Source organism: Semicossyphus pulcher, unplaced genomic scaffold (genome assembly GCF_022749685.1).
Source record: "Semicossyphus pulcher isolate SPU_LCO1_2020_fin unplaced genomic scaffold, fSemPul1.0.p SCAF_9, whole genome shotgun sequence".
In the NCBI taxonomy this organism is placed as follows: Eukaryota; Metazoa; Chordata; class Actinopteri; order Labriformes; family Labridae; genus Semicossyphus; species Semicossyphus pulcher.
Genome location: NW_027211770.1, coordinates 19,773,847 through 19,800,862, shown reverse-complemented (window position 1 = coordinate 19,800,862; position 27,016 = coordinate 19,773,847). Strand labels below are relative to the sequence as shown.

General features: G+C 42.4%; 2 protein-coding genes across 6 annotated transcripts; both read right to left on the bottom strand.

Moving 5' to 3' along the window:
- Positions 1-284: 284 nt before the first annotated feature.
- Positions 285-15,152, bottom strand: tars2 (threonyl-tRNA synthetase 2, mitochondrial). 2 transcript variants are annotated; one of them, XM_069655560.1, is made up of 18 exons: positions 15,066-15,152; positions 9,691-9,863; positions 9,491-9,605; positions 9,227-9,348; positions 8,871-8,979; positions 8,419-8,483; positions 8,241-8,319; positions 7,635-7,781; positions 7,429-7,527; positions 5,831-6,000; positions 5,588-5,750; positions 4,923-5,060; positions 4,319-4,396; positions 2,499-2,599; positions 1,077-1,178; positions 918-990; positions 670-784; positions 285-542 (listed from the first exon to the last, which is right to left on the bottom strand). In XM_069655560.1, the coding sequence occupies exons 2-18, from the start codon at positions 9,822-9,824 to the stop codon at positions 400-402; spliced, it is 1,953 nt and encodes a 650-aa protein (XP_069511661.1). In that variant the 5' UTR covers positions 9,825-9,863; positions 15,066-15,152; the 3' UTR covers positions 285-399. The 2 variants fall into 2 exon arrangements, with proteins under 2 accessions (XP_069511661.1, XP_069511660.1); XM_069655559.1 differs by lacking the exon at positions 15,066-15,152 and adding an exon at positions 10,639-10,798.
- rprd2b (regulation of nuclear pre-mRNA domain containing 2b) lies at positions 15,140-26,882 on the bottom strand. Of its 4 annotated transcripts, none has more exons than XM_069655555.1 (10): positions 26,687-26,882; positions 20,885-21,014; positions 20,551-20,738; positions 20,399-20,448; positions 20,182-20,308; positions 18,770-18,945; positions 18,291-18,576; positions 17,918-18,169; positions 17,296-17,460; positions 15,140-17,169 (listed from the first exon to the last, which is right to left on the bottom strand). In XM_069655555.1, exons 1-10 carry the CDS (start codon positions 26,880-26,882, stop codon positions 15,143-15,145), a joined length of 3,597 nt encoding a protein of 1,198 aa, XP_069511656.1. In that variant the 3' UTR covers positions 15,140-15,142. The 4 variants fall into 4 exon arrangements, with proteins under 4 accessions (XP_069511656.1, XP_069511658.1, XP_069511657.1 ...); XM_069655557.1 differs by having other exon boundaries at positions 17,296-17,457; XM_069655556.1 differs by having other exon boundaries at positions 17,918-18,166.
- Positions 26,883-27,016: the final 134 nt, after the last annotated feature.

The window sequence follows — 27,016 nt, the reverse complement described above, 5'->3', positions numbered from 1 at the left end:
CGTCCGTTCCCTCTCCTATTTTAGTCAAATCCCCCTCCGCATCCTCCCTTTCTTCCAGACTTTTAAGGTATGCCTGGTTTCCTAATCTGACATGATGACACACGCTTACGTAAGCCGGAGCTTCACATAGTTAATGGGTTTTAGCGAACAAATTGCGGCCGTAGCTCAGTAATGCTGATAACAGACGGATAGTGATCTTAAAATAGCCTTAAATCCTCTCCCTGCACTTTTTAGGACACAGCTAACGCCATTAATGGACAAATCAACAAGTTAGGAACCTTTTGAGAAGCTTTTATTACAAATATCAGCCGCTGCCTCTTCAGACGAAAGTATAACAGCACGAACATGTAAGACAAACATTGAGAACATCAGTGAGTCATTATTTCCAGGAGTTTCTCATCAGAACTCGTCTGAGTTGCTCCTGGAGTCTCGTAGCAGTGTGAGGGATGTCAGCACCTCCTCAGCTGGCCTCCTCCCCAGCTGTTTACCCCCTCTGCTCCTCACATTCACAGTCCCGCTCTCACTCTCTTTATCCCCCACCACTGGAGAAACACAAAGATAGAAAGTCATTATAAGGTACAGAGAAGTCAAAGGGAAAGATTTGTGTAGTGACAGCCGGGCTTTAGTATAATAAGCAGCCACAGTTTTCATCCCATTATTCCTCTTTACCAAATATGTAGTTGTACTGAGCCAGCTGAGCCGAGCGAATCTTCTTATTTAAGGTGGCTCCCTGGTCGTCATTCAAATCAGCCATGAAGCCAGCTTCACGGAACTGCTGCACCACCTTAAGAGAAGAGAGGCACTATTTTTAAGACGATATCGGCGCCGAGCTTCTCACATCAGCGAGCACGTTAATACTGACAGAGAGAAAGTACACGCGGCCTGCTGATGGGAGGAAATCTTCATCAACGACTGACCTGTTTACTGTATGACTCACTGTTGCCCCCAACAGGAACAACCATGATCTGCGCCGGGGACAACCACAGTGGCCTGGGTGAGGTAAAAAAGGAGAGTGGTGGTGAGTTAAGAGACCAAAAAAAGCATCATACTTCACATCATTTTTAAGGTCTTCTCACCATTTCCCTCCAAAGTTTTCAGCCAGGATGGCGATCATTCTCTCCAGTGATCCCAGCACTGCTCTGTGGATCATCACCGGCCTGTGATGCTGTCCATCTTGACTGATAGAAAGAGAGATAAACAGGTTAATGAATAGAATAACGGTATATATGATTGATGTCAGATGATTTTCATGAAATGTTGCCACAACTCTTCTAACTTCGCAGCTCTCCTTTAACATCTCTGAGAGAATTTAAGTGAACACATTTTCACTATGTAATTAATTTCCTATTATTCTAATGTGTTTTGGAATCACGTCGGTAAAGTTTGTTTCATTTTAAATGAATTATTTTTCAGAGCCTCTCCTTCCTTCTGAAACGAAAAAGCTATTTTGTCATTCAAAGGTGAGACCTTAACCACGATTGGCTGACAGTATTTGGAGTGACCGCGTAGCCCCTTCCTCCACTTGTGCGATCCCACGTCGGGGAGCCGACGCACTGCACTGTTATAGAAAACATGGCTGCTGTAGGATCGGTTATTCGGCCTTACATGTATGAGCCAGAATCGCCAAGAGGTATCGGAATGGGAAGTTAAAAATGTTGACAAAGACTTGACTACAAGCGAGTGCAAGAAGGCAGCTTGAGGTAAACGACAGTGAATGACCGTGAATGACAATTGGTCGATTTCAGCGAAAGCAAGGTTCTACGTAGAAACCTGTAGCTGTTCTGAACGGCCCATTTCAGAGGCGTACCAGAGGACGTCTGGGTCTGCATGTGTGTTTCTCTGCAGAGCATGTGTGTAGACCCTGCTCGCAACAGGTAGGTTTACGGGAGGGGGAGAAAGTGAGGGCAGATTGTCCACTTATTGATCGATCTCAAATGGATGATATTATAAAAAATAATTAGAGCCAGGTAAAGTTGTGTCATGTGTTTCCGTCATGTTTTCAAAGCTGCCTTATACGGTTGTATGCTCAGTGACGTATGAGGTCAAGGGGATTTTTTTGACGCCTTACTTTTTCTGTAATTAATTTAGCGAAATTAAAGCTTCGTTTTGACAGCCCTCAAAATCACTCACACCCCGAAGGAGGATTTTATCCTTCTTGCTCCCTTCTAAGTTGCATGATGAAAACATGGCTAACAGGAGACCCCGAGGGAAGCAGATCCGACTGACACGATCCAAAAAGAGGTTTACACAGAAACAGGGAGCGCCCTCGCCTGAACTTATTAATTTAATTCCAGGACTAATCTTTCATGATCAAATCAGGTCTCTCAGAAGTTACACTTCTGCCATTTCAGCAACTACAGGACATCATATACAGCAAGTATTTAGGATTACTTAACAGACAGGAGTGTGCTGTAAAATGCCAGTGTGCAGATTTAAATCACTGCAGATGTAGGAATGTTAAGTCGACTGAAAGCCAAAAGCAGAAATTTATGACTCACCCGACATACTGAAGGTCGAATCTGATTGGCAGCTGGAAGTCCAACTGGATCGTGGCACACTGGTGTTGCCTGCCAATAGCATCTTTTATCAGGATGTCAATCTATGAAGAACATGCAGGAGAGTGTGAGGGTCAGGCTTCACTTCTCTATTCCTGCCAACTCTAATAATGTGATTCAGAGCTCTGACGCCACAGAAGCTGCAGGGGGACAAACTGCATTTTTGTGGACAGAACTGGTTACAAGCTGGTTTGCAGGAGAAGCTAATCTAGTTAATGGTGGCGAACACACCCTAGCTAGATGGCAGTGAGGAATGTTTGTTTGTTTCATGGTGCATGTTCGAGTGTTGAACCCCGCCCTGATTTGACCTACCTCCACTTTCTGCCTCCACATGAGCTCGATCATGCAACATCTGACGCTGACTTCCTCTGGACCATTACTGACTTGCTGCACGACTTTAAGTGAAATTAAATCACCAAGGTCATTCTCGAGTAAAGCCACTTTTTAGGGCCGTAAAGCCGAAGTAACAAGCAGCGATTTCTGTTTTTATTGCTGCTCCTGTGGTCTGGAACAGTGTGAACTGTGTCATTGAGTTCTCATACATGTATTTCTGCAGAGCCAGGAGGAAACAAAGAGGTCTGTGTCGCTCTCTTATCTGTGACGTTACACCAATAAACTGATCCTAGAAGAATCTGGTAGATAAGATGGAACGTAAGATTGTGGATCGTAAAACTTTGCATTATCTGACAACTTGGGAAACTAACTCATGTGATTCTTCCCAAGAGTTAGATGAGGTTTGATACCAACCTCATGTCTGTCCATTAAACGTGAAGCAACAGCCAGCAGACGATGAGCTTAGCTTAGCATACAGAGTGGGAACGGGGTAAACAGCCCGTCTGGTATGTTCAACCAGCACCTCGAGTGACCCCATTAGAATTATTACTACCTATCCATGTCTGTACACACAACAGTATATATGGTAAATATATTTCTAACCACTGTTCTCTGTACACAACAAACTTTTTCTTTCAAGGCTTTTTTTTGTGGCTTTTGTCAGCTGAAGAGTGACAAGAAATATGGGGAGTAGAGAGGGGGATGACATGCACCAAATGATCAGCAGACCAGGAGCGGAACCTGCGATCAGTGTGTCCACTGTAGCCTCTGTACACGGGCCGCCTGCTCTACCAACTCAGCGAACCAGCGTCCCTTTTGAGGCTTTTTATCCATTAAAGAATGCATGCGCATCTTTTCTACAATGTTCTGTCATTATGTTAAAAAATATCCTCTCTGGCAGACCAACCACTGCTGGGTGATGGAAAACGCGTCACTAACTGGGCGACGCTTGTTTACGGAAAGTCACAACAGACACTCAGTCCATATTAATACTATATAATGCAAATGCAAAGGCTTTCATCAGTGGGCCATAGGCTCAATCACCATTGTGCTAACTCATTCGGTGACAGATAGTGACTTGACATTTATTTAAACTAAAATCTTTTTATTACTTTAATTTTACTCCTTTGTCTAAGCTGCTGCACTACTTGTGTCTGAGAGCTTGAACTTGACCCATAAACCTAAGCTAAGCTAAGCTAACAGGCTACATGCCATAGCGTCAAATAGAAATAAGAGTGGTATCAATCCTTCCATCCAACTCGCAGACAGAAAGTGAATAAGTATAAGTGCATCTATTCCCTTAAAGTGGCTTTTAGCAGAAATGATGACACTCAAACTGAAACTGGGACAAAAACACTTCAACAGAACAATATTGCGTCTTGTGTGTGAAAATCAATTTTCCTTTACTGCAAGATGCTCTCCCCACTGACCTTTGGTCCGTAGAAAGCTCCGTCTCCTGGGTTCAACTCCCAACGCTCACCGAACTGCTGCAGACTCTTCTCCAACTGCTGCTCACACACACACACACACACACACACACACACACACACCGAGTAAGTAAATGTAGTCGATAACGTAAGAACATTAATGTACATTATGACCACCATGTTGGTCTTTGTGTGTGTGTGTGTGTGTGTGTGTGTGTGTGTGTGTGTGTGTGTGTGTGTGTGTGTGTGTGTGTGTGTGTGGTGTGTGTGTGCATGAAGGAGCTGTGGGAGCTTGGAACCATAATGTTCAATTACACTCAATTGAATCAGTTTAAATTGCCGCTGTGTCGGCTGTTTAAAAGACGTCCAAGGGGAATTATAGATATACATCTGCCCAGCAGCCGACACGGAGCAGATCACTCCTGGAAAGTACCACTCATAAAACCCACTGATTAAGTGGACATCATTACACCATGTCGTTTTATTTAAAGGGGGTTTTCTATAGCTGTGATTAACTGGGCACAGTTTACTGAGCATTTAAACAGCTCGGCCGGTTTGATCATCTTGGCATACCACAATCTGATAAAGTGTGTGTGTGTGTGTTTACCTGCTCTGCGTTATCCCACTGCTCAGGCTCCCCGAGGCACGGCGTGGGACGTGTAGACAGGAGGCAGTGGAAGGAAAAACCAAACACTTGATAGACGCTCCGCACAAAGTCCAAACACGCCACAATCTCTTCTTGCAGCTGGAAAGAAAGAATGAAAAACAGGGGGAAGACGAGGAAAACAAGTGGACACAACAATGTAAATAATGGAGCTAAGAAAGGGGGTTCAGATTCCAGCCAGGGTGGGAAAAGAAAAGGAAATCTGCACATGCATGTCATATGCAGATTGGAGACCTCCAAAGATTGATTTAGTAGTAAGCATAAAGAGTGGTGATTATCCTGTGACCTGCAATTTAACAGGAGGTCAACAGAAGGAGGAGTGGGGAGCTTCTCTGTAGGGGATCAGGATTACACAGACTGCAGCCACAGAGATGCACATACGGAGGTGTAATGTTTGACCAGGACAAAGACCTTCATTCATGCAGGCTGAGGCCTCCTGGAATGTCTCAGGAGTTATTTGTACAGCCCATCTAATCACTGTAATATGGCCCCACATGTGTCCCATTTACAGTTCATAGCCCGCTTGCAGCACAAGTATGTAAAGGTTTAGGAAGAAGAAAAATCTGCAAAGAAAAACAATGTATGCATGATTGATGTGGTTTGTTTACCTGCTCAGGTGTGCAGAAGATGTGAGCGTCATCCTGGCAGAACCTTCGAACGCGAGTGAGGCCTCCCAGCGCTCCCGAGAGCTCGTTGCGATGCAGCGCCCCAAAGTCGGCCCATCGCAGGGGGAGCTCCCTCCAAGAGCGAACACGCTGCTCGAACATCAGACTGAACACAAGAGAAGAGAGAGAGACTGTTTAGTCTCTTTAAAGACACACAAGTACAGGTATGTGTGTGTGTGTGTGTACCAGTGTGCAGGACAGTTCATGGGTTTGAGAGCGTAGGTCTGAGCGCCCTCTGATGTCACAGTGAACATGTTCTCGCTGTAGTGCTCCCAGTGGCCCGAGCGCTCCCATAATGCAGTGCTGTACAGAGTCGGGGTCACGACCTCGGTGAAGCCTCGCCTTCGGTATTCGCTCTGCAAGACGTCAGGAAGGAAGGATGTGTGTGTGACAATGAGTGCAGGACAGGGTCAGACTGTCACAACAGTGCGATAATTACAGGCTAACAAGAGCAATATCCTGACGGCTGATATGAACAAGTCGACCCCCAGGATGTAATCAACACAGAACATGTAATGTCAATGCATGGACGTGTGTCTGCATGAACAATATTTTATCAGCTGAGGGGAGCATTCTGTATAAAGCTAGCTAAGATAATATTTGATGCAACTTATGTTCAGTAATTTAGTTGTATAGGCGGAGCTTCATTTGGTCGTTAAGTGTCGGTTCATTGTAAGAGGTTGCTGAGATTTAATAAGTCAGAGGCTACAGTTAAAGCTCCTGTGAGGAGTTTTTCGCTGGTTATAAAACAGGCTAAAATTAATTCTGATCACTCTATATGAGCTACAAAAGCAAACCAGACCATCAGCAACAACGTTTATTATTTCTATAGTTAATTTTAATGCCTGAGACTGCTGGCCGGGGGGGTAGGTGTCAGACAAAGTGATTAACTGCACGCTGCCTTTGTTTACATTTTCCAGGTCAAGACATTTAAAGTGAGTGATACATATGACTGTTAAAGAAAGCAGGATGAGATTGTTTTGTTAAAACCACCACCACAAAATCAGCAGAGAGATAAGAGGTACAGCTTTGTCCACAGGGGCGCCAAAATCAACACAAACCGAAAGTTCCTCACGCCGGAATCGAACTCTGGTGCGGACCAAACAACCGGACAGTGGACCGCTAGAAAAGACGGGTCTTGGGCTGTTTCCTAACAAACCACAGTCCGGTTTGATTCTGGTGTGAACATAAACAAACTTAAAGTAGGACCTAATACAGGAGGCAAACCACAACACTGTGCATTGTGTGTTGTTAACGGGTGCAGGATGAGTAGAGGACAGATGTAGTGGAGCGATGAGGAAATAGAAATGGGCTGACACGGAGGTATTCAAACTGTTCAGTGAAAAACTAAAGGAGAATGGAACTGATTGACTTGCGGGACGGTGTTAAAAGAAAAAAAGTCTGCAATCGTGTTGAGTGCGATTGAGAAGTGTGCTCTCTACCTCAGAGAGTTTACCCATGTGGAAATTCTGACCAATCGGAGAGCAGTTTCCTCACGCATGAAATGCCACTGGTAAAAGCTGGCGTGTGAACAGAAACCAAACTTATTCGTGTTTGAATGTCCAAGCTTTTATTTGGGCATTCAGCTGGTATTTGTTTTCCTGACCCCTCTACTTGTTACTGATGATGCTCTAAAATAAAACTGAAACTGCAAATATGTTATTTTAAATCACATCTACTCTTCTACAGTAATTCTCTTTTTAAATGCTCTTAAATAGACTGAAGTCTATAGCCAGATTACTGCAGGCCGTTTGACACAGAGTGCTCACACAGTGTATGTTCACCTTGATGAAGTCAGTGAGGGTGTTGTATATGTGGGCTCCTTTGGGCAGGAAGAAGCAGCTTCCTGGACTCACGTCATTGAAGAAAAACAGCTCCTGATCCTAGAAAAAGACATACCCATGGCATTTAAGAAAACAAAAAAAGGGGGTTTTAACCAACTGTTTTTTTTTGTTGCTCTCATGTTATGCACTTCAACATTTTCTCTTACCGTCCCAATACGTCTGTGGTCCCTCCTCCTCGCCTCCTCCTGCTCCCTCTCCCACTCCTGCTTGTCCTTCTCTCCTGGAAAAGCCACACCTAGAAGACGCATCAAACCCGAGGACTCCGTCTGATTGGTCAGGGTCACAGCGGACAACTGGGATGTTAAGAGAAGAAAAGGTTGTGGAGGCGAGAGACGGAGAGAATAATAATGAGCAAACAAAGAGGTGGCAGAAGAGAAAGGGAGAGAGAGGCCAAAAGAGGAAGTAGTGACAGCAGCACGACTGATGGATGGCAGTGTGTTTGTAAAGGCTGAGAGCAGGAATCTGGCCTCTGACAAACACAACATCCTGCTGCTGATATTTCCAGCCCGGCTGCTATGGAATCCCAGTCTGCTCAGTGACAGAGCAGTACGGAAACTCCTCTCTGTCCCTGGATCAATAAAGATGAGGGAAATTCCATTTGCCCAGCATGTGTCCCAAAGAGTGGACGGTGCCAAATGGGTCAAATGCAACATATTTTTAGTGATTAGATAAGGTCTTCAAATGAAGACGCAGCTGTGCAGCAAAAAATTCAAAGGAACATGAAGAGAGAACAAAAAAGAACACACACACACCTGGAGCATCTTGAAGACCCTGAGGAGGCCGGTGTGTGGGAGGAGGGGGCCGTTACAGATTGAAATCTTGTCTCCACACCTGAGTCACATGGAAAGGATGAACAGATTTAATACTTTGATGAGAGGTTAGAGGACAATGGCAGGTAAGTCTACCCCGTCTGTGTGTTTAAGTACATGCCTGTATACTGTGACAGTGGGGCTGTTCATCTGCTCCTCGACGAGCTGCAGTCTCAGCTTACTGTCCTACAGAGAACAACCCACAAGAAACGTGTGTACATTAAACAGGGAAGTCATACAGCAGGTGCACCTTACTATACAGTGAAGACAAAATGTTGTAGTATTGTCCGAATGTTTCGTGTGAATTGTTATGAACTATATAGTAGACCCAAATGCATCATTAAAAGTAGTGTATAACCAATGGTCACTAATCAAGCACTACATCCCATCATGCATTGCAAACTGCAAGATGTAATTAATGCTGCTAAAACAAATCAGCTGAATAGTGTCCAAAAGGGTGTATTCATTTTGCCGATAAGCTCACTGTAAGCTTATCGTAGGGAGTAGGGATTGACTGATTTCTGACACAATCATGGTGTATTATGTTACAACAGAGACACCGCCATTGCTGACCTGGAAGAGCTCCCGGACCTCGTCTGCATTCAGCTCCAGTCTGGACAGAGGAAGCTTGAGGGCTGCAGCCTGTTTACATCTGTCCTCCACATCACTCAAAGGCAGGGCACTGTGTGGGGAACAGGGATTTGGGTAAATCACAAGCAGATGAATCTGCAGCAATGACACACATTGTTTTGCAGGACTAAAAACTAACTTTTGGAGGAGGGAAGAGAGGTCAGAGCCGCTGTATGGATTGTTTAATCAATGTAAGGGAATAGGGTTCATTAAAGCAGCACAGAATAACGTATAGACACGATATAGGTCACTGGCCAAATGATACTTTGACTGACTTGAGAATTACATGAGTATCTCACCTGTTGTCCAGCAGATGGTCGCAGTAAAGCCCGAGCTCTGACGCTCCTTCTCTGCACACCGCCGCACCAAACTCCCTCTCCAACACTGCACCCAGGACACACGCTCCTGTCCTCCATGCTGCCTGAGAAAAGGACAAAGGTAGAGAATAGAGGTCTAGAACATGATTTGAACAGTTCTTTTAAATTAGGAAGGTCCCTTTAGGAAGGTCAACATTTTAAACAAACTGAACAGAAAAGCATTGTCGAAAAAAGGTGTGTAATTACCTGTCTTCCCTCCACCGTGTCAAACCCCAGAAGCTGTAGTTCACAGTCTGCCTCTAAGGGCCGTCCAAGCTCCCACAACTCCCCATTCACTGTACTGACCAGCGCTCCTTTCACACTGCAAGGAGAGACAGCATAACATTGTTGCATTACTGCACTACAAACAAGTAAAATAACAAGGCATTTGTGTATCACATATTTACCGGATACTCTGTGCAACAAAGAGAGGCGTGGTGACACCAGCCGTTCCCTTCACTGTCCGGCCGTCAGCCAGTTGGATTTTCAAAGGCGTTTCTGTGGCTTCAACTCTGTTATTGCCGCGTTTTTTCCAGAGCATCTCAAACACTCGCAACCGCTCAGAGAGAGCTGGACACGCCTGCAGCCACAGAGAGGAGACAATGTTAAAGGTTAAAAGGGGTTTGGAGTAACAGTTCCAAACACACAATAAAGACTAAAAAATTACCATTAAGTGAAATCAACACGTCTCTAAACCAGCTTCGACAAAGAAATACACATTATAACCACTGTAAGTGTAGGAGTTAATGCTGAATACATTTGGTATAACCAGGGTAAACAAATCTTACTAACCTGCTGCTACACCTTAATGAGTTTAACTTAATAAACAAACGTAATAAACAAATGAAATGCATCTACATTAGCCTGATGATTGTATTCTAACTTAACCTCTCACAAACGCTTTAAATACCTGTTTTATTAAATGTATATGACAACCTGACAGAATTATCCCAATTTATGAGTAAAAAATATTGTAACTGCCTCACATCTATATTTTTAAGGAAACACCTAACCAGAATGAGAAAGAAAGCAGAGAGAGAAGTGGAAGGTGTGATTTAGTCCATGTCACTAATAAAACACCGTACTGTACATTTACTAAATCATAGAATTACTACTGTTTTTCCAAAACAAGGTCCCTAATTATGGTATGTATTACAGAATTTAGCTTTTTAAAACTAATGATAAATAAGCTAAAAAATACCAACAGCCTGAATATAACAGCACGAAAGTAAATCCCCAATCTGACAAGAAACATTTACAACAGCTGCAGATCACAACACTGACAGAAGACATCATGTACTGGTGGCTAACGTTAGCTTAAGTTACAGTACTGCTGTAATAACTCGCTTGCGCACCTTGCTGTACCTCCTGTGCTCGCGAAGGGCTGCACGAGCTGCCGACCGATTAACAATCAGCCGGAACAGCTGTGTCACCGCCATCCTAAACACACCTGCCTAAACGCACGCGTTCATTCCAAAATATCTACCACCACTGTCACCCCTCTCTGTAAGCGGCCATAACACCGGAAGCACAGATTAGGATAGAGGCTGTGACGTAGTCACGCTGCAATGAAGCAGCGTGCGCGCTCTCGATAGAACGTCCTCAGAGCTACCGTCTACATAGGAGCTCACACATGGTAAATCTACTGTCGTTAGAGGACTAATGCGTGGATTCACAATGGTAACACCTTAGGAAATACACATTCAGAAAGGGTTAACAAAAGATGTCGAAATTTAGACGCGACAGTCATACTGTGGAAGAGGTCGACACGTGAGGCACATTACAAGTCCATCAATAACAGGAGCTCAGCTCCAGTGCGACTGTAGTTCAGTGACTCGCCGTCTTTCACAAGCAAACACCGACTTGTAGCATTTCGACGGCAACAAGGCACAACAACAGAGTCAATATGCTCCATCATGAAGCTACGCACTTTGCTCGAGTTTTCTGCTGTAGCCACGGCTGTGTTTAAAATCGATAGATTTACTGCCCGAAACATTGGTGTCTTTCAGACCAGTAGGTCCAATGAAGAAATCTAATTAAATACAATTAATAATTTTTCCCTTATAAAAAACATCTTCACTGAAGCTACTGTTCAAATAATTTACATTTTTAAAGCCTACTCCCGCGGAAACTATTAAACGGGGACGCAACCTAAACATTTTGAAAATGTTAAACTTCACATCTGAATGCAGTGATGACTGAATATTTAATTAATAAGTATTAACTTCCAGACTGACTACTATAATTTTAGTTTTTTAACTTCTTAGTTAATGCTAAAGTGGTACATTAAAACGTTTCGTTTTTATCTGTTTCATAAGAATAAGCCAGCAGTAGTGCTCCAGTTACAGTAGTACATGATGGAGTCTTGGATGTGATGGACCCTCAGGCTAAAGAGGTGAAATACATCTAAACAGCCACTTGGGGGAGCTGCAGCACTTTCAGAAAAAATATGGTCCATCAACATACAGCAGACCTTAAATTTTATCCATACTAAAATGCATTTAAGAATCTAATTATATACTGTGCATCCTGACAAATTTACAGTTTCCATCTCACCAATCAACTAGGGACTTCACTCCAACTGGCTAAATTTGTATACACAATTGTTGATACACCCTGTGTGGAATATAAAATATGGGACCACCCACATTTTTAGCTGTCTAAACTATGTTTATACTAAAGTGGAGTAAAAGCTTGGTGTATAAACAAGCAGAATTTTTGCAAGAAAGTATGTTGGCCTACGATGGACAACTGCAGCAGTAGTATTTAACATTAAGGGCCTAACAATTCGGCTGTACGATGAATAGCCCTAAATAAATATTTTTTCACAGAATAATTGCACAGAGGCCATAATCTAAAAAGTCCCTTAAAATGTTTAGTGTAGCAGAAGAGATAGGGGCACAACATCACTGCATTTAAGGTTACTCGGATTAGGTTAACTGAATAATACAGCTACGTAAACAAATGGTAATTAACTACAGCTACAGCTATTGGTTAGTGTGACTTGGGTTATAGCTGGTCCACTGAAACTGGGTCAGTCTATGTCACGCTGTGTTAAGTGAGTGCTGCAAATGTGGTCTGTGTAATCACTTATACATTTTTAAAACTGCAATTCTAAAATGTGGTCTTCCAACAGTGTGCAAAGTGTTGCAAAAATCAAATAAAAAAAGGAGGTGATAAAAGAGAAAGAGAGAGAGGTTTGAGTTGAGGTCTTTGCAAAAGGAAAAAAAAAAATTTGAAAACAGCAAATCACCTTGTTAAAATAAGAGTGAGCGCCGACTGCTTACAGTCAACGGTGCAACCATTAAATGACAAAAAATATTAAATATGACAGGAAATTTGATGGAAGTCCAGGGAAGCACTAAAAGGTGTTATTACCTTATGATTTGGATGTTTTTTTTTGTAAAAAATAAAAAATATGGAGATGTCTCACCCCGTTAAGTATGCATATATTCACTGTGACAATAAGAGCATGTGTGCATGTTCACACCAGAAAAGATTGGACACTCAAAGATCAGTGAAGTAGCATCATTGATGAGAACAGCAGTAAGAGCAATTCAACTTATCAAATGTACACAAGACCATAAACATCAGTCACTTTCAAACTTAATTTGTTAAAGCAGAGGCGAAGAGAAAACGGAGAAAGACTTTGTACAGGGACAATGAAACTGGTGACGGTGCTTGGTAACAATGAATATTACGTTCTCTGAGTGCAGTGTGAACACAGCAAGCTGACTTGGGTTGGTACTTAGCTGATTTGCACATAATAAAACATACAGTTTACAGAGGCTGGTGGCTTGTGTAACATTCAGTAAAACATCAGAACTCTGATGATGATGTGATAAAACTGTGGTCTTATGTCGTTACATTTTTACAATGTATCTATTCACCAACTTTATGTGGGAACATTTGAAGGTGTTCAGTGAATCTTAATGAACTTGGAAGTCAGAGACACAAAACACTCCATGTTTACAGAAACACCTGACATGCACCCCTTGCTGCATGGGGAAACGAGCCTCAGAAGTGTTGTGAGGTGCAGAAGTGTTTCTGAATGTGAGCATAAGGTAAGCACAGGAGCTTTTAGGAAAAAGCGTTGAATTAGCAAAGAAACAAAACAAAGGAAGGGGACAAAAGAGCTACACAGTCCTAATTATGTCAAATGTTTTTGCCCCTCTGATACCATGTGTGACTGCTGCTGCTGGAAAGTAGAAATGGCCAATTCAGTGTTTTAGAAAAGTACAGGGCAAAATATAAAAGGCTTTAAATGTAAATGCAATATGAAAATGGCCACAGCTGTGTAAATATATGAAAACAATTTCTATGAAAAACAGTGGGGAAAAAAAGCTGAACAGCGCAAATTAATTACAACAGCGCAATTCAAGTGATAGTGACCAAATAAAATACCTCCCCCCCAGTTGAATTGAAACTCTGGATTTTATTCAAGTCAGTACATGATGAAGCCTAGCAAGAGTGTGGTTCATTACTTCCCCTCCACCCGGCCGAGTCTCTTCATGACTCAGTCTAACTTGAAGCGCGCACAGGCAGACATTTATTTTGGAAAATAAAAAGACATAATTATCTTCTCCCTCCTCTTCTGCGTGGTGCTTTCAAAAAGGAGGACAGAGAGGTGCGACAGATACTGCAGAGAAATTCCTCTGGAGCTAAAGCTTATCCAAGGCCTCGATCACAGTAAATACGGGCTGCGTGAGTGACCGACAATGTCCTCTTTAACAGAAACAAGAGCTTGAAGAGAAAAGGCTGTATCATCTCAGTTTTTTTTTATATGTACAAGCTTAGGAGATATACAGTAGGAGAGATGGAAGGATGAAAAAAAGGTTTAGCAAGAGAAGAATATATACAGCAGGTACTGTGGAAGTAGGAACAAGCGTTAACCTCATCACTTCAAATGAGAAATACCCTTTTAGGACACACAGCACACACCCACACACTCATGGAAGAAGAAGAGCTTAGGAACCTACTTTCACCACTACACTCGAACGTTTATACAGGAACAGTTTGATGTTCTGGGAAATGTCGTTATTGGCTTTTATGTCTGTTAGGAATAGGAGAATGTTAGCTTAGCTTAGCATACAGGAAACAGCCGTTAGATCGCCTAGTTCCGTCTACAGGTGAGGAAATCAACCTGCTTTTTGTGGGAACACTTACTTCCTGAAGTCCCCTGTGAAACCACTGCTTAACATGTATACACTCCAACTTTTATATGGACTAAAGAAACGAGATACAGCGTATTAATTATTGAGCTTCATAAGTGTACCAGTCTTTATGCTAGGTTAAGCTAATCAGCTCCGGCTATTGCTTCTTATTGAGGTTACAGATGTGAGTGGTATTGATCTCTCAGTAAAGACCCAAACAAGCTGATTTCCTAAAAGATCAAACTGCTGCTTTGTGTCTTTCCCCTGTATCCCATGAAAGCCATACTTGTTTGACTCTCCTGCTCGCTCTCAGGTTAAGTATCCCAACAATCGCACAGGTAGGCAAACTCTAAATAAAATGTTTAATTACTGCTTTAACTATCCGTTTACTTCTGGTGATTATGTAACCATGAGATCTATGTATCTACTGTGTATGTAGAGAAGAAAAGAAGCGATAGACTGAGGTTTGTAACACAGCACTCTGATGACCTCATAGCTGTTCTGTACAGTGTAAGATGACTGGCTGGCCATCTAGCTGAAGCATGAAGACTTAATCGGCTATTTACACACAACCTAAGGTAGTTTTTAATTCAAGCTATTGAACAGAGTAAAGATATCTGGGCTCATACCAGCAGGGCTAACACACACTCTGCACTTCAACGCAGGGTGCTTGTACTTCTCACTCAGCATGTCACAGATGACCACTTCAGTAGCGTGGGGGTAGGAAGGGTCTCTTCTGCGCGTGGAAGGGACCACCTGCGAATGGAGGACCAGACCGCTTGCCCCCACGAAACCCCCCTATGTGGCGATCTTGGTTGTGCTGATGAGAAGGGGTTCGGCCTCGCAGCAGAGGTCTCTGCGGGATGGGGACTGAGAGGATTGGGGGACGAGAAGTGGGAAGGTTGAGGAGGGGAACGGGGTTAGAGGTTTGGTTGCGAGACTGAGCTGGAGGACTAGCAGGGGGCTTGTGGAGAGGAGGGGCACTGGACTGAGAAGAAAGGCGAGAGGGCACTGTGTCGACAGCAGGGGAGTTTGGCGTGGAAGGGGAGGGTGTGGAGGATGTGGGTGAGGGAGATGGGGGAGGAAGAGGTAGATTTAAAGGCTCCTTTACTCTGCCTAGCAAAGGTAGAGGAACACCAGGGGTACCTGGGCGGTGGAGAGGGGGTGCATGACGGGGGATGAAAGGCTCTTTAACTGTGCCAGGGCGGGGGAGTTTAGGGGGCTCGCCTAGCAATGATGACATGAGGGGCGGAGGGCCTAGTTTGCCTCCTCTGGGTCCTACCCCGCCTCGGTCTGCACCTTCAGGTCTGACAGGAAGAGGAAGAGGAAGAGAGAGGGGTCGGTCGACCGGGACCAACACTCCCCCCACCATGACTGCAGAGGGCACAGGGGGGTGGTTAGGTGGAGGGGAAAGGCGATGCATCATGGGAGGCGGAGGGGGACGAGGGATGGGTGGGGGGGCGCCAAAGAAAGGGGAATTGGGAGGAGGATGCTGGTGGAGGAGTGATGGAGGAGTCTGCATGTTTTCAGCGTGGTACGGCATTTGGAATGGAGCTTGTGGGGGAGGATGAGAGTGAGGATGGGACGGAGGAGGGTGGAGATGGGAGAGGAGGAGATGCGGGGGAGGTGGAGGCATGGAGGGGTTCATGTCGTCGGGGCCTCCCTGGCCTATGTTGAGAGGAGGGGGGACACCGTGTGGTGAGGGAGGCTGAGCTTCCATGTATTCTTCCTCTTCGTACCACATCGCTCCCCCTGGCCGACCACCGGCACCTCCTCCTCTCCTAGAGCCTCGGCCAATCACGCGGATGCTCTCTACTGTCTTGATGCGCTCTCCGGCAAGTGGGCGGTTAGAGTAGCCTAGAGTTTGGATGGGTGCCCCTTCAGTGCAGGGCGACACTAGAGTCTCAATACGATGATACTGGCCTTCCTTCCCACCCGCGCTTGGAGACTCTTGACCTTTGCCCTTATCGTCTCTTTTTCCACTCAGACTTCCGTCGTCTGAGCCGGTGCTCAACTTACGAGAGCCCGAAGAGAGTCTCCTTTCTCCCATCCCTCTGTTTCCCATCATCCTTAAATGGTTGTGCTGTCCATCTTTTTTACCCTTCATGTCATTACTCGGTGAGGAGGAGACCTGCTTCCTCGCATTCATCACTTCATCGTCCTTTAGTTTTGTGCCGCCCTTTTTCCCAGCTGCATACCGGGAAGAGGAGGATGAGCCCAGGAACTCCCCGTTGCTGTTGCTTCCTGACGGGGTGATCACAGCATCCCAGGGTTCGCTGCGATAGGCTGTGGGTGAGAGAGTGTGACCTCCAGACGACCCCAGAGAGTCTGGTAGGCTGCCTGGTGTGTCCATGATCTCATCCTGGGTGGGGGTGCCGGCAGCCTCGTCTCTCACAGGAGTCCCATCCACCCCATCAGGACTGACATCACCTAGAGCGACACTAAACCCTGGGTTACCCTGCAAGAAACTGTTGATTTTTGATTCTAGGCTGGGGGGAGAAACAGAGGGAGCGGAGGGGCGAGGAGGGGGAGGAGGAGGAGGGGACAGCTGTCTCTCTTTCTCCCAGTCTCTGGTTCGTCCAGGTGTGTCTCGTTTGAGGCTGTTCCCCAGGGTGGATTTTGGTTTAGGGGTGGTGGGGCTGAGCAGAGTTTTAACTGCTGATGATTCTGGGGAGGTTCGGGTGGGAGGAGCCGAGGCCGTGTTTGTCACACTTTGCAGGAGAGAGGACAAACCTGCAACAAGATAGAAACAGGAGGAAGAGGAGTCAAAGAGACGGGGACGTAAGAAAGAGTAGATGATTAGTGATATTTAATATATGAAATATTTTATTAAAATGTTGGAATGTATATGCATCTTACCAGGTGTGTTTGTTTTAGACAGCGCATTAAGTATGCCTTCAGGTGTGATGTCAACTCGTGACAGGATGCTGGCCAGGGCAGGGCTAGAAGGTGTTGCTTTGGAGGCTGCCGATTGGCCAGAGGGAGTGGTGGGTGTTGCCGGGGAAGGCCGAGCAGGGCTAGCTGCTGAGAAAAATTCAAGGACACACATGGATGAGTTAAAAGGCTGGCTCGAACAATACAATACATGAAAACATGTACATCCATCTTTAAGTTCTAGGGCTGACCCGAATGCTTCAAAGCTTCAGTCATTGCCATGGCAACCAACGTCAAAAATCAGTATTTTTAACCCCTCCAAAATAAGAATTAGCCCAGTAAAGGAATTAGCTTATTGAAAAAATAACCCAACATTAAACATTGTAGTGACTTTAAAATAAACAAATATATCTAAATAAGCCACTGCGGTGTGGACGGGTGATCACAAGAAAAGAAGACACTTAGAGTTGAATAAAAGAGTAAAATATTATTATTATTATTATTATTTATTCTCGTTATGACTTATACGATCCCAGACAGGTTTTCTTTCTGGAGCCTTCAGATCTGTATTCAGATTATCTCTACACCCCTCCTCCCCTAAACTCACCTGTATTCTTCATGGCTGATGTGAGCGAGTTGAGAATGGAGCTGATCTTTCCCAGGTCCACCTTCTCCAGATTGACTCCCAGAGGGGCAGCTGGGGTGGTCGGAGTGGTAGCAGATGTGGGGGTCACTGGGGCGGCAGCAGCAGCAGCATTGCTCTTAGTAGCTTTCGTCGGTGTGGTCGGCAGCTTTGATGCTGCGTCTGACTTTGTAGCCTTGGCAACAGCAGTGGACGCCTTGTCTTTCTTGTCACCTGCTTGTGAAAATAATTAATAAAGCTTAAACATTTTAAAATCATAACAATCTGGGCAGCCCAATACGGAGCTATATAGGAAAGACAACTATCCCCCCCACTACAACACTGCGTAGCCACTAACCCCCTGCTGCAGCAGCATCAGTCTCTTCATCAGACATATCCATGTCCTCCATGTCTCTGTTGTCACTGGGCAGCTCTCCGTCATCCATGGCCTTGCCGTCCAGCTCTGGATCCACCTGGGCTCTGCTAGGGCCCAGTCCCAGGAAGGGTGAGTCAGAGCCAGTGGGAGAGGGGGCGTCCTCAGAGGGGGAAGGGATGGGAGAGTCCTCAGGCCCAGGTAGAGTCGACTTGAGGGAGTCCAACTTCCTTTTAAGACTGGCCACGCGGTTGGCAAAGGCATTGTACGCCTGAGCGGAAAGAGACATGGAAGAATAAAGACAGAGAAAAAGGAAGTTCCAGTTAGCTTGCATTTATTATAACGTTAATAAATAGAATTATATTAATTATCAATAAGTATCAAATAATTGTCAGCTTAAACTTTTTCAACTTCTCAACACAAACAAAATCTAGAGCAGTGATGTCACCTGGTCCAATACTCACATTGGCCACGATCTTAACCTCCTTGTACTGCATCTCGTAGAAAATGTCTGCGTTTCCCAAAGCTTCCAGCAGAGGAGGCCCTGTTTTCAACTCTTGGTCCAGGAAGCCGACAAACTCCTGCAGCTTCAGACTTCCGTCCTCAAAGTCCTTAGCGAACTTGTTCCCTCCTGCTTTGTCTGGAAGAGGAGATCATTGACAAAACGAGCGTGAGTGAGAGTGAAACACAGGGTTTATACAAGTTTATATGGTGAGAAATCTTTAGCAATATTAGATCACACTTTAATTAAAATATGTGGTAAACCAGACCAAAACTGGTTCGGTAGGTACAAAGATTTTACTCCAGAAACTGAAATGAAAGGGTTCTTTTATTATAATTATGGCTTTTTTCCCACTGTTGTAACTTTAAATGTCCAAATAAGGCACTAATGTTTACTTATAGTGAGTCTTTTTTTACATCCTATTCCCTACTGGGTCACATTAATGTCCACATTAAGTATTAATCTCAATTTACAGATTCTACATTTCTATGTAGCGGGCATCTGATGATGATTTACCGTCTTATTAATCTCTATAAACAGACACCTGCACTAAGTTCAGCGAACAATCTGCTCTTGATCTAAAATTCAACTTGAGATAAATTCCCATGATGCTGTGTCACGAAAGCCGTTCAGCGTTCAGATTTCCCGACTTCCTCGAATGCATCAGAAATGATCGATCTGACCTTCGTTTAACAAAGGGCATTTTAAAAGTAGTTTTCTTCTTCTCTTGAGGACAGACCGGACACAGCTTCAGTTTTATTTTTTACAAATCTGCATCATGTTGTGTTGAAATTTCAGCAAAGGTAAGACCCGTTAATTACAAATAAATAAATCTTTTTTTTTTTTCTGTAAACAACGCAGCACACAGAAAAGGAAGTCTTGACTGGAAGTCCTTTATCGCTAACCGCTGGCTAAACCGGACACACCTAACTTGTTCACCGTTGTCTGCAGAGGCTTTATCGTCGTCAGACTACAGCTGATGGGATCCGAGATTGACCAAGGATTAACTCCTCAGTGAGAGAAAACTCGACGTGCCCTCCTTTTTGCAACTAAAGCAGAACACATGGACTGAGCATGCAGCAGCAGCATAAGGGTCAGTGCTGGTGCTCACTGCATCAGAAAATTTAAAAAAAAACACAGCAAGAACAATATTCGCTTCCTCTGGATTATCCACAGGCCTTAGTGTAACTGTTTTTAAAAAGAATTACGTCTGAAGAAATTCTAGCACAAATAGTCCTGCTGCACCTCCTATAGCTGCATAAACTCTTGACATGTCATGAAGCAGCTAGTACTGTTTTTCCTGTGTCCACTTTATGTCAAATGCTGCACATATAAGTGTGAGGTGATGTCGAAATGAGCTCAGTATAATCTGACCTTTAAGTCTCTTGAGAGCCTCCGTGCTGCAGACATCCACCCTGAGAGCCGTCAGCTGCTTCTCCCTGAACTCCTCTTCTGCAACTGCTATCTTATATCTCGACAACTGTTCAATGAGGGCGTGGGGCTGAAAGAAGGGGCAGAGCACAAGTTAAAAAAGGTGAGAAAAGTCAAACAATTGTTAATGATTTATGATGATTTATTCCTGCAGACTTACTGTGAACTCTTCCACAATCTTAGACTTCAGGGCAGCTTTGTTGACTGGGGCTGGACAGTGAAAGCAGAATAACAATTAAACTTGGGAATCAAAATGTTTTACGTTCATATTTTATGAAGTTTTTCACTTTTTAATTTCATGGCTACTCTTACCAGTTGCCGGCAGAGTCTCCTTCTCCTTCTCCTTCTCTTTCTCCTTTTCTTTTTCCTTCTGCTTCTCGCGCTCCCTTTCCTTTTTGTTCAAGCCGGCTTTAAACTGGGAAATGACTTCCTCAGGATACACGCTCCTCTCCTCCCAGATCGCAAAGATCCTTTCCACAGACTTGCGGACCTTCCCATCTCTGACAATGAAGCAAAATGACGACACAAGTCAATACCACTAGCAGGGCATCACAGGCTTATTTGTTCATAATTGTAGACCCCATGAAGAGAGAAAAAAACATTAAATATAATGTTGGTCCAACACTTTAGAAAATTGTGTACTCACTTGATGAGCTGTGCAGCATTAGGAAGGACTTCTGCGAAGGCTGAACGAAACACAATGGCGTTCTTCCTTTTGCAGTTCTGTATCACATCATTGGCAACGTAGAAGAGATTCAAGCGGTGATTGTTGTCAGCTGAAAAAAAGCAGACATCGAAGAAAAGAGAAAATTGACAGGATGAGATTTGGGTACAGAAAAGTTAGAAACAGTTCTAGAGCAACAAGAAATTTCAATATACAAATGCCAAAGATCCTGTTTGTTTAACATACTTGAGAAACAGTTATACCATCACATCAAAATGTCCCTAGTCACATTAGTTTATGCATTTGTCACATAATACAAAAACCTAAATCTTATTAGGACTGCACAATAATACAGGCACCTTTTCCTTATCGACCAATAATGGCTTCTAATTTTAATATCAGTTGGGGTGCTGGGCACTGATCACAGGCTCGACTCCCGGTCATTTGGTGCATGTAAACCCCCACTCTCTACTCCCCACATGTCCCGTCTCTCTTCAGCTGTCCTGTACTATAAAAGGCAACAAGCCAAAACAACAAAAGTTTATATCAGCATCGGCACAAAAGGAACATTTCTGCCATGAACACAGGCTAACTTTTAAGTACACTAAATATAAGCCATGGTCTACTGCATAGTATAAACATTGTGATACAGTAGGTGGCAGTATGTACTGTTACATACAGTGCATACTGTGATAAATACTGCATGTCTTTATATTTATATACATGGTTTTACATGTAACCTAAGTTGAAGAAGTTCCCTGTTCGCAGATAGATTGTGTACATTTTAAAATGCATTTTACTTGTGTCTGCATCTGCTGTGGGGCTGCAGGCAAAACAATCTGTTCCATGTTGTGTTAACACAAGTCTCATACTCCAGTACTGGTACTGGCATCAGCCATAGTGAGTTTGAAATGAAATCAAAATCATGTATCCCTAAATCTGGTTACTATTCGAGTTTAAAAACTGAACTATGGAAAAAATCTGCATCAGGTGACCTTACATATCAGCCCGTTATGATGCAGGGGACAAAACGTGTGATAATGACAACAATAAGGTGAATATATGCACCATCATATAAACTGATAAATATGCATGTGTCATAAATGAATATAATTAATTAAAATCAGCCCTTCAATGTCAGCTGGGCTTCATCCAAAATCATTTACAGCTTTCTTCTCCGTCTAACATTACAGAAAATAAAAACAGCTTTTACAGAACAGATGGACGCACACTGTGCCAGCCTTTTCTGGTATACGGTCATTTATATTTGGACATCTGTTTCCAACTAATTTGAGTATTACATACACATATACGTTTTCCAATATGATGATTATTGGCAAGGACATGATGATTTTTATTGCTTCCTAAAGTTTTCAGTTCAAGTTTCAGCCACCTGATATTACCAGTTAGATTAAATTACAGCCAGTTAGCAGGATTTTTGGATCATGTTCTCTGACATTCAGGAAGAAAATTCTGCCTTTGAAAAGGTGTAAATCTCTCAACTATGTCACCAAAAAAAGGCTTTCATCAAAAAGACAAAAAGCAAGAAGGAAAGTAGACAAAAACAAAAAAACTAGAGCCATATAAATATCCAAGATGGTTAATATTAACACTGATCAAATACATCCAATCAGCAACATGATAATACTCTTCAGCAACACAGCCCCTTGAATGTTTCTAGCTCTATATCACAACAGAGGACAACTCCCTCCTCTAAGTCAACACGTTCATGCACACACAAAGCCAAACACACTGCATTCATCTCAGTAGAAAATACAGATAGTAAATTGTTTAAAGTATTTGTTACTTGAAAAGCCTATTCATTAAAAAGTGTCCACAGACTGTGCAGCACCAACTGCCTTTAGACCTTTGTATTCACATCTACGTCAATTAAACAAGATGAAACATTTTAAAATGACAACTTCATTATTCATGACAAAAAGATATGATATGTACCAAAAGTTGCCACTGTTTTGCTAAAAATAGTTCTTACTTAAATATCTTCCCACTTAAACCATACATGCCTTTTTATACAAGGTGAAAAAGGCAAATAAAGTTGCTTTTGGGTAGAAAAATAGGGAGAGCCTAATTTAAAATAAGCTATGTACGACAACACAGATTGTGAGATTAGTTTAGATCTCTTTTCCCCCAACATCATTCAATATTCATATTATTATAATCACTGAAATAATTTAATGTTGTCTACTCGAGTTTAAAATGTCCTACTGACAACCATTTGCTGTGCATTTTCTGTTGCAGGTTTGGCTTTTACAAAATGTGTTTAAAATATGTTCAAAAACTAAATATTCACGTCAAGTTAATATCAAACAAATATCAAACATTCAAAGCTTAGCTTTAACACAATAAAATTAACAAAAATACTTTTTCCGCAAACATATTACAATGATTCAGCATTTCCAATTAAGCACTTTTTTGCTCCCTTTTAACCTTCACAGCCTCAGTTAACATTAAACAAACCGTCTGATGGCGTGACTTATTTGGGGTAATCACATTATTGATCATTTTTGAGGGTAGTGAGTAAATGTGCAACACATGAATTTGAGGTCAGTTTGTTCAATCCTAAAATGTTACACTGACTGCGCTCTCGTGCACTAACACACCAGCCAAACTGAAAATTATCTTCATACTAGTTGCATTTCCAAACAAACACGGGAGCCTGTTTTACTCAGCCTAGCCAATGAAATAAACACTGCAGTCGCCAACACAGTGTCAATCAAACAATTTGCAGAGCACAGACATTAATACCACAGTTTAGACGGCTGCACCTCTAATGTAAAAAACACCAACCTATTCTACAAATATCTTAAGAGCATTTTCATCACAGAAGCTCTGAAACCTCTCAACTACATAAAGTTCACTTTAAAACTTTAAAACTGAATGAAAACTGACATGACATCAAATATTAAAATGAATGCAAACTAGTGGATCTCCGCAGGAATCTCTACGAATAAATGTGTCTGCCTTGGAAACTGGTTGGTTCAGTTTCTATCACTCTAAATACATGGGCTTTATACCTTTTCAGATTTGTACAGACTTTAAGATGGAATACAAGGTGAGTTTTGTGTCCTAAATGTAAGTAAGCTAAATCTATAAATGGTTTGGTGTGTGACAAAGCTTTACATCCTACAAACATGTCCCTATACAATGCCATTTAAATGCCCCAATGTCTGAGCCACCAGCCAGTGATAAATGATGATCAGTAGATTGACTCTTGGTTAGTTGGCACTGCTTTTATATAATATAACAATGGCTGAACCAGCACACAGCAGTTCACCGTCTGTTGTCAGCAAAAGCTTTTATCATGCGGTGCTCTGTGGGCAGTGATGCGAGGGGATTAAAAAAAATGCCTACATGATAATTTGCCTGAGACACTCAGCATTAAACAAGAAGCTTCCTAATGAAAAAGTTTAGTGGTAAGTTTTTATACAAAACACAATTCAAATTTTCTAATGTAGTTTTAGAAGCCAAATATACAACAGATTGATTGACTGTTCACACTTTAACTTGGGTACAAATTAAAGCTATTTTAGAGTAAAAACTTTCACGTTGGAAAAATTGACGGCATGAACAACTCCCTGCATGTAGCTTGCCTGCTAATGTTCCTAAAAGATGTTATGATCAACTTATTTTTAGACAAGCACACAATGCCTTCATATAATAAAAAACAACCTTATTAGCATCTTGTTACATATTTCACCAAATGCAATCCAAAAAAAAAATCGGTTAACTCCTGCTTCAAAAAACTTTACCAACAAATAATAATTATAACAACTTCTGGATAATGAGTTCAAAAGGCCTTACACAAATTAAACTGTGTAAAAACTAGAATGACTTATCAGAAAACGGACAGAAAGCCAGCAAACCCACCAAAAAAATATTCCTAAAACAATGTAGATGTATGTCCTTCCTGGTGGGATTACTGCAACAACTTCATCAACCATCAAACTAAAACTTTAACCATTTGGTTTGTGAATAATACCAAATTTTCACTCTACTACAAATAGTAGATTATGCCTTCATCAGGGAATAAAACACCCACTAAATGTATCCCTAAATTCTCATTCTTTAACAGTCATAGTAAAAAAAATGTCTCAGCTGGGAACCTGATAAAATCTGTAAATCTATTGAACCATTCACCGCTACATATGTTAAAAACCAGGCTTCTTATGACACCGCAAATGCTTTAAAAAAGTAAAACACGATAAGATGAACGCAACATTAATTCAGAATGGCAACATCAGAAATATTGTTCATCAGTAAGAAGGCAGATTATTGGAGAGGACTGAGACCAAAGCAACAGACAAATGACCAGAGATTTCCCAAAACAACCAAGTTAAGATAAAAAAAAACAATAGGTTGATGATGAAAGCCTTATGAGCTAATTTTTTAGAAGTTATTTCAAATAAGCTATTCGAATTTGACATTTACAGAACATATCATATTACAGAAAATATAGGCTACAAAGATGATGTGTAAATTGAGAAAATTATTTTTTAGATTACATTGAACCCAAGGAGTGAAGTTGTGCTTCCAGTTTTATGGAGGTAATTTATTGACATTTGTTGCTGTAAGATTATGTCAGTGGGGTGTGCAGTGTTAAGTCAATATAACATACAAGTAAACTTAATACAGGGCTGGTAATATGAGACCCATAAACCAGCATATCAGTATTATGCAGACAAACTGTGAAGTCTAAGATTAAGCAGAATAATAAGGGTGGCTGCACAGATTAGGGTAGGAATGCACAACCACACTGAATTAGAGACGAGGCCAAACACTTGACAGACTTGAACAGTAGCTCTTTCACATGGTCTACTTGTGGCATACATCCAAGACTTAGTATTTGTGTCTAGTTTGACATTAACAACCAAGACCGCCAACCAAACTAAATTACTTACACACTTGATTGCTCAATATGTCTTGTATAGATTAAAATAATAACATTTACTTAGCTAAGGAGTTTAACTGCAAACCAGTCGATAATGTACAAATACTCTAGTTCAAACTACGAGAGAGAATATTTTCAAATAAGGAACTCTAAAGACAAATATCTTTAGAGTCTTCAACTATTGTGTCAGTGCATCAAATATTTATGAGACATTGAAATTTGGCTGGCTGTCACTATTCTTACAGTGGATTCTGCTTCATGCTTGATATAAAAACTAAACATATTGAAATATAAGAATTATTCAGTTTCTTTCTTCCAGTTCTTTACTTTGCTAAACCGTGTACTCCAGAAAATATTAGCCAAAATGAACGCATGTTAGTCGCTTCAGGGTCAGTCAGAACTAAACTTGCACACAGATCAAACAACGACTAATGGGGAAATGCATCACCATCTAGCTAAAAACTATGTAAACAGAATGTCAAGAGTTATTTTTTTTAATAAGAAGGATAAGCAGTTATGTGCAAGACCATTGAAATTGAAAAAGCATAATCAGTCAATCCAGAGCATGAACCCCCGGAGGCCCAACTGTAAACAGAGCTAGCATTGAGAGCGTCACGAGCAGAGACACGTTAGCATTAGCTTAGCTGGTATACGCGGCGTGTTTCAAATATTTCAAACACGCAGTCAATAAAATTGTCACTTTAGGAATTAAATAATATTGTCTTTATGCAGTGGACTATCTTTCACTCCATGCAAAAGGTATCACAAAAAGCTCCATTTGAGTTTTGCACGCTGAACATGGTCAACGCAGAGATGCATTTGGATTAGCTAAAGTAAGCTAGCTAGCGAGTTAGCTAACGTGATTAGTTACTCACATTTCTTGAGCCACTTCATCCAGTGGCGAACGATAAGGCCGTGGTGCTTTTTGTTTTCAATGCACCAGGTTGAAAGTCCCTGTATTGCCTCCATAGTATTGGATACTCCTTGAAACCGCCGGTCCAAAGACGCTTCAAGAGAACCGTTGGAGCTGCGGGCTCCGTGGCCGCTTGCAGCCCCAGAACCAGCCGCCATCTTTCAGCTCTCTCTACTGATGGTGCGGATGAAGGAGCTAACGGACTAGAAACACGCCCCCCATGTTATACCTTAGTGCAAAGATATAACTTTTTCTTTTTTCTACATATATAACTCAAATGTTCAAAATATAA

Coding starts and splice junctions, on each gene's coding strand:
- tars2 (XM_069655559.1), bottom strand. CDS start 10,722: ATGGCGGTGACACAGCTGTTCCGGCTGATTGTTAATCGGTCGGCAGCT. Junction 7,782..8,240: donor GGGTCTTCAAGATGCTCCAG/GTGTGTGTGTGT, acceptor TTAACATCCCAG/TTGTCCGCTGTGACCCTGAC. Junction 543..669: donor TCAGTACAACTACATATTTG/GTAAAGAGGAAT, acceptor GTGTTTCTCCAG/TGGTGGGGGATAAAGAGAGT.
- rprd2b (XM_069655555.1), bottom strand. CDS start 26,882: ATGGCGGCTGGTTCTGGGGCTGCAAGCGGCCACGGAGCCCGCAGCTCC. Junction 18,577..18,769: donor AGGTTAAGATCGTGGCCAAT/GTGAGTATTGGA, acceptor CTTTCCGCTCAG/GCGTACAATGCCTTTGCCAA. Junction 17,461..17,917: donor ATCAGCCATGAAGAATACAG/GTGAGTTTAGGG, acceptor AATTTTTCTCAG/CAGCTAGCCCTGCTCGGCCT.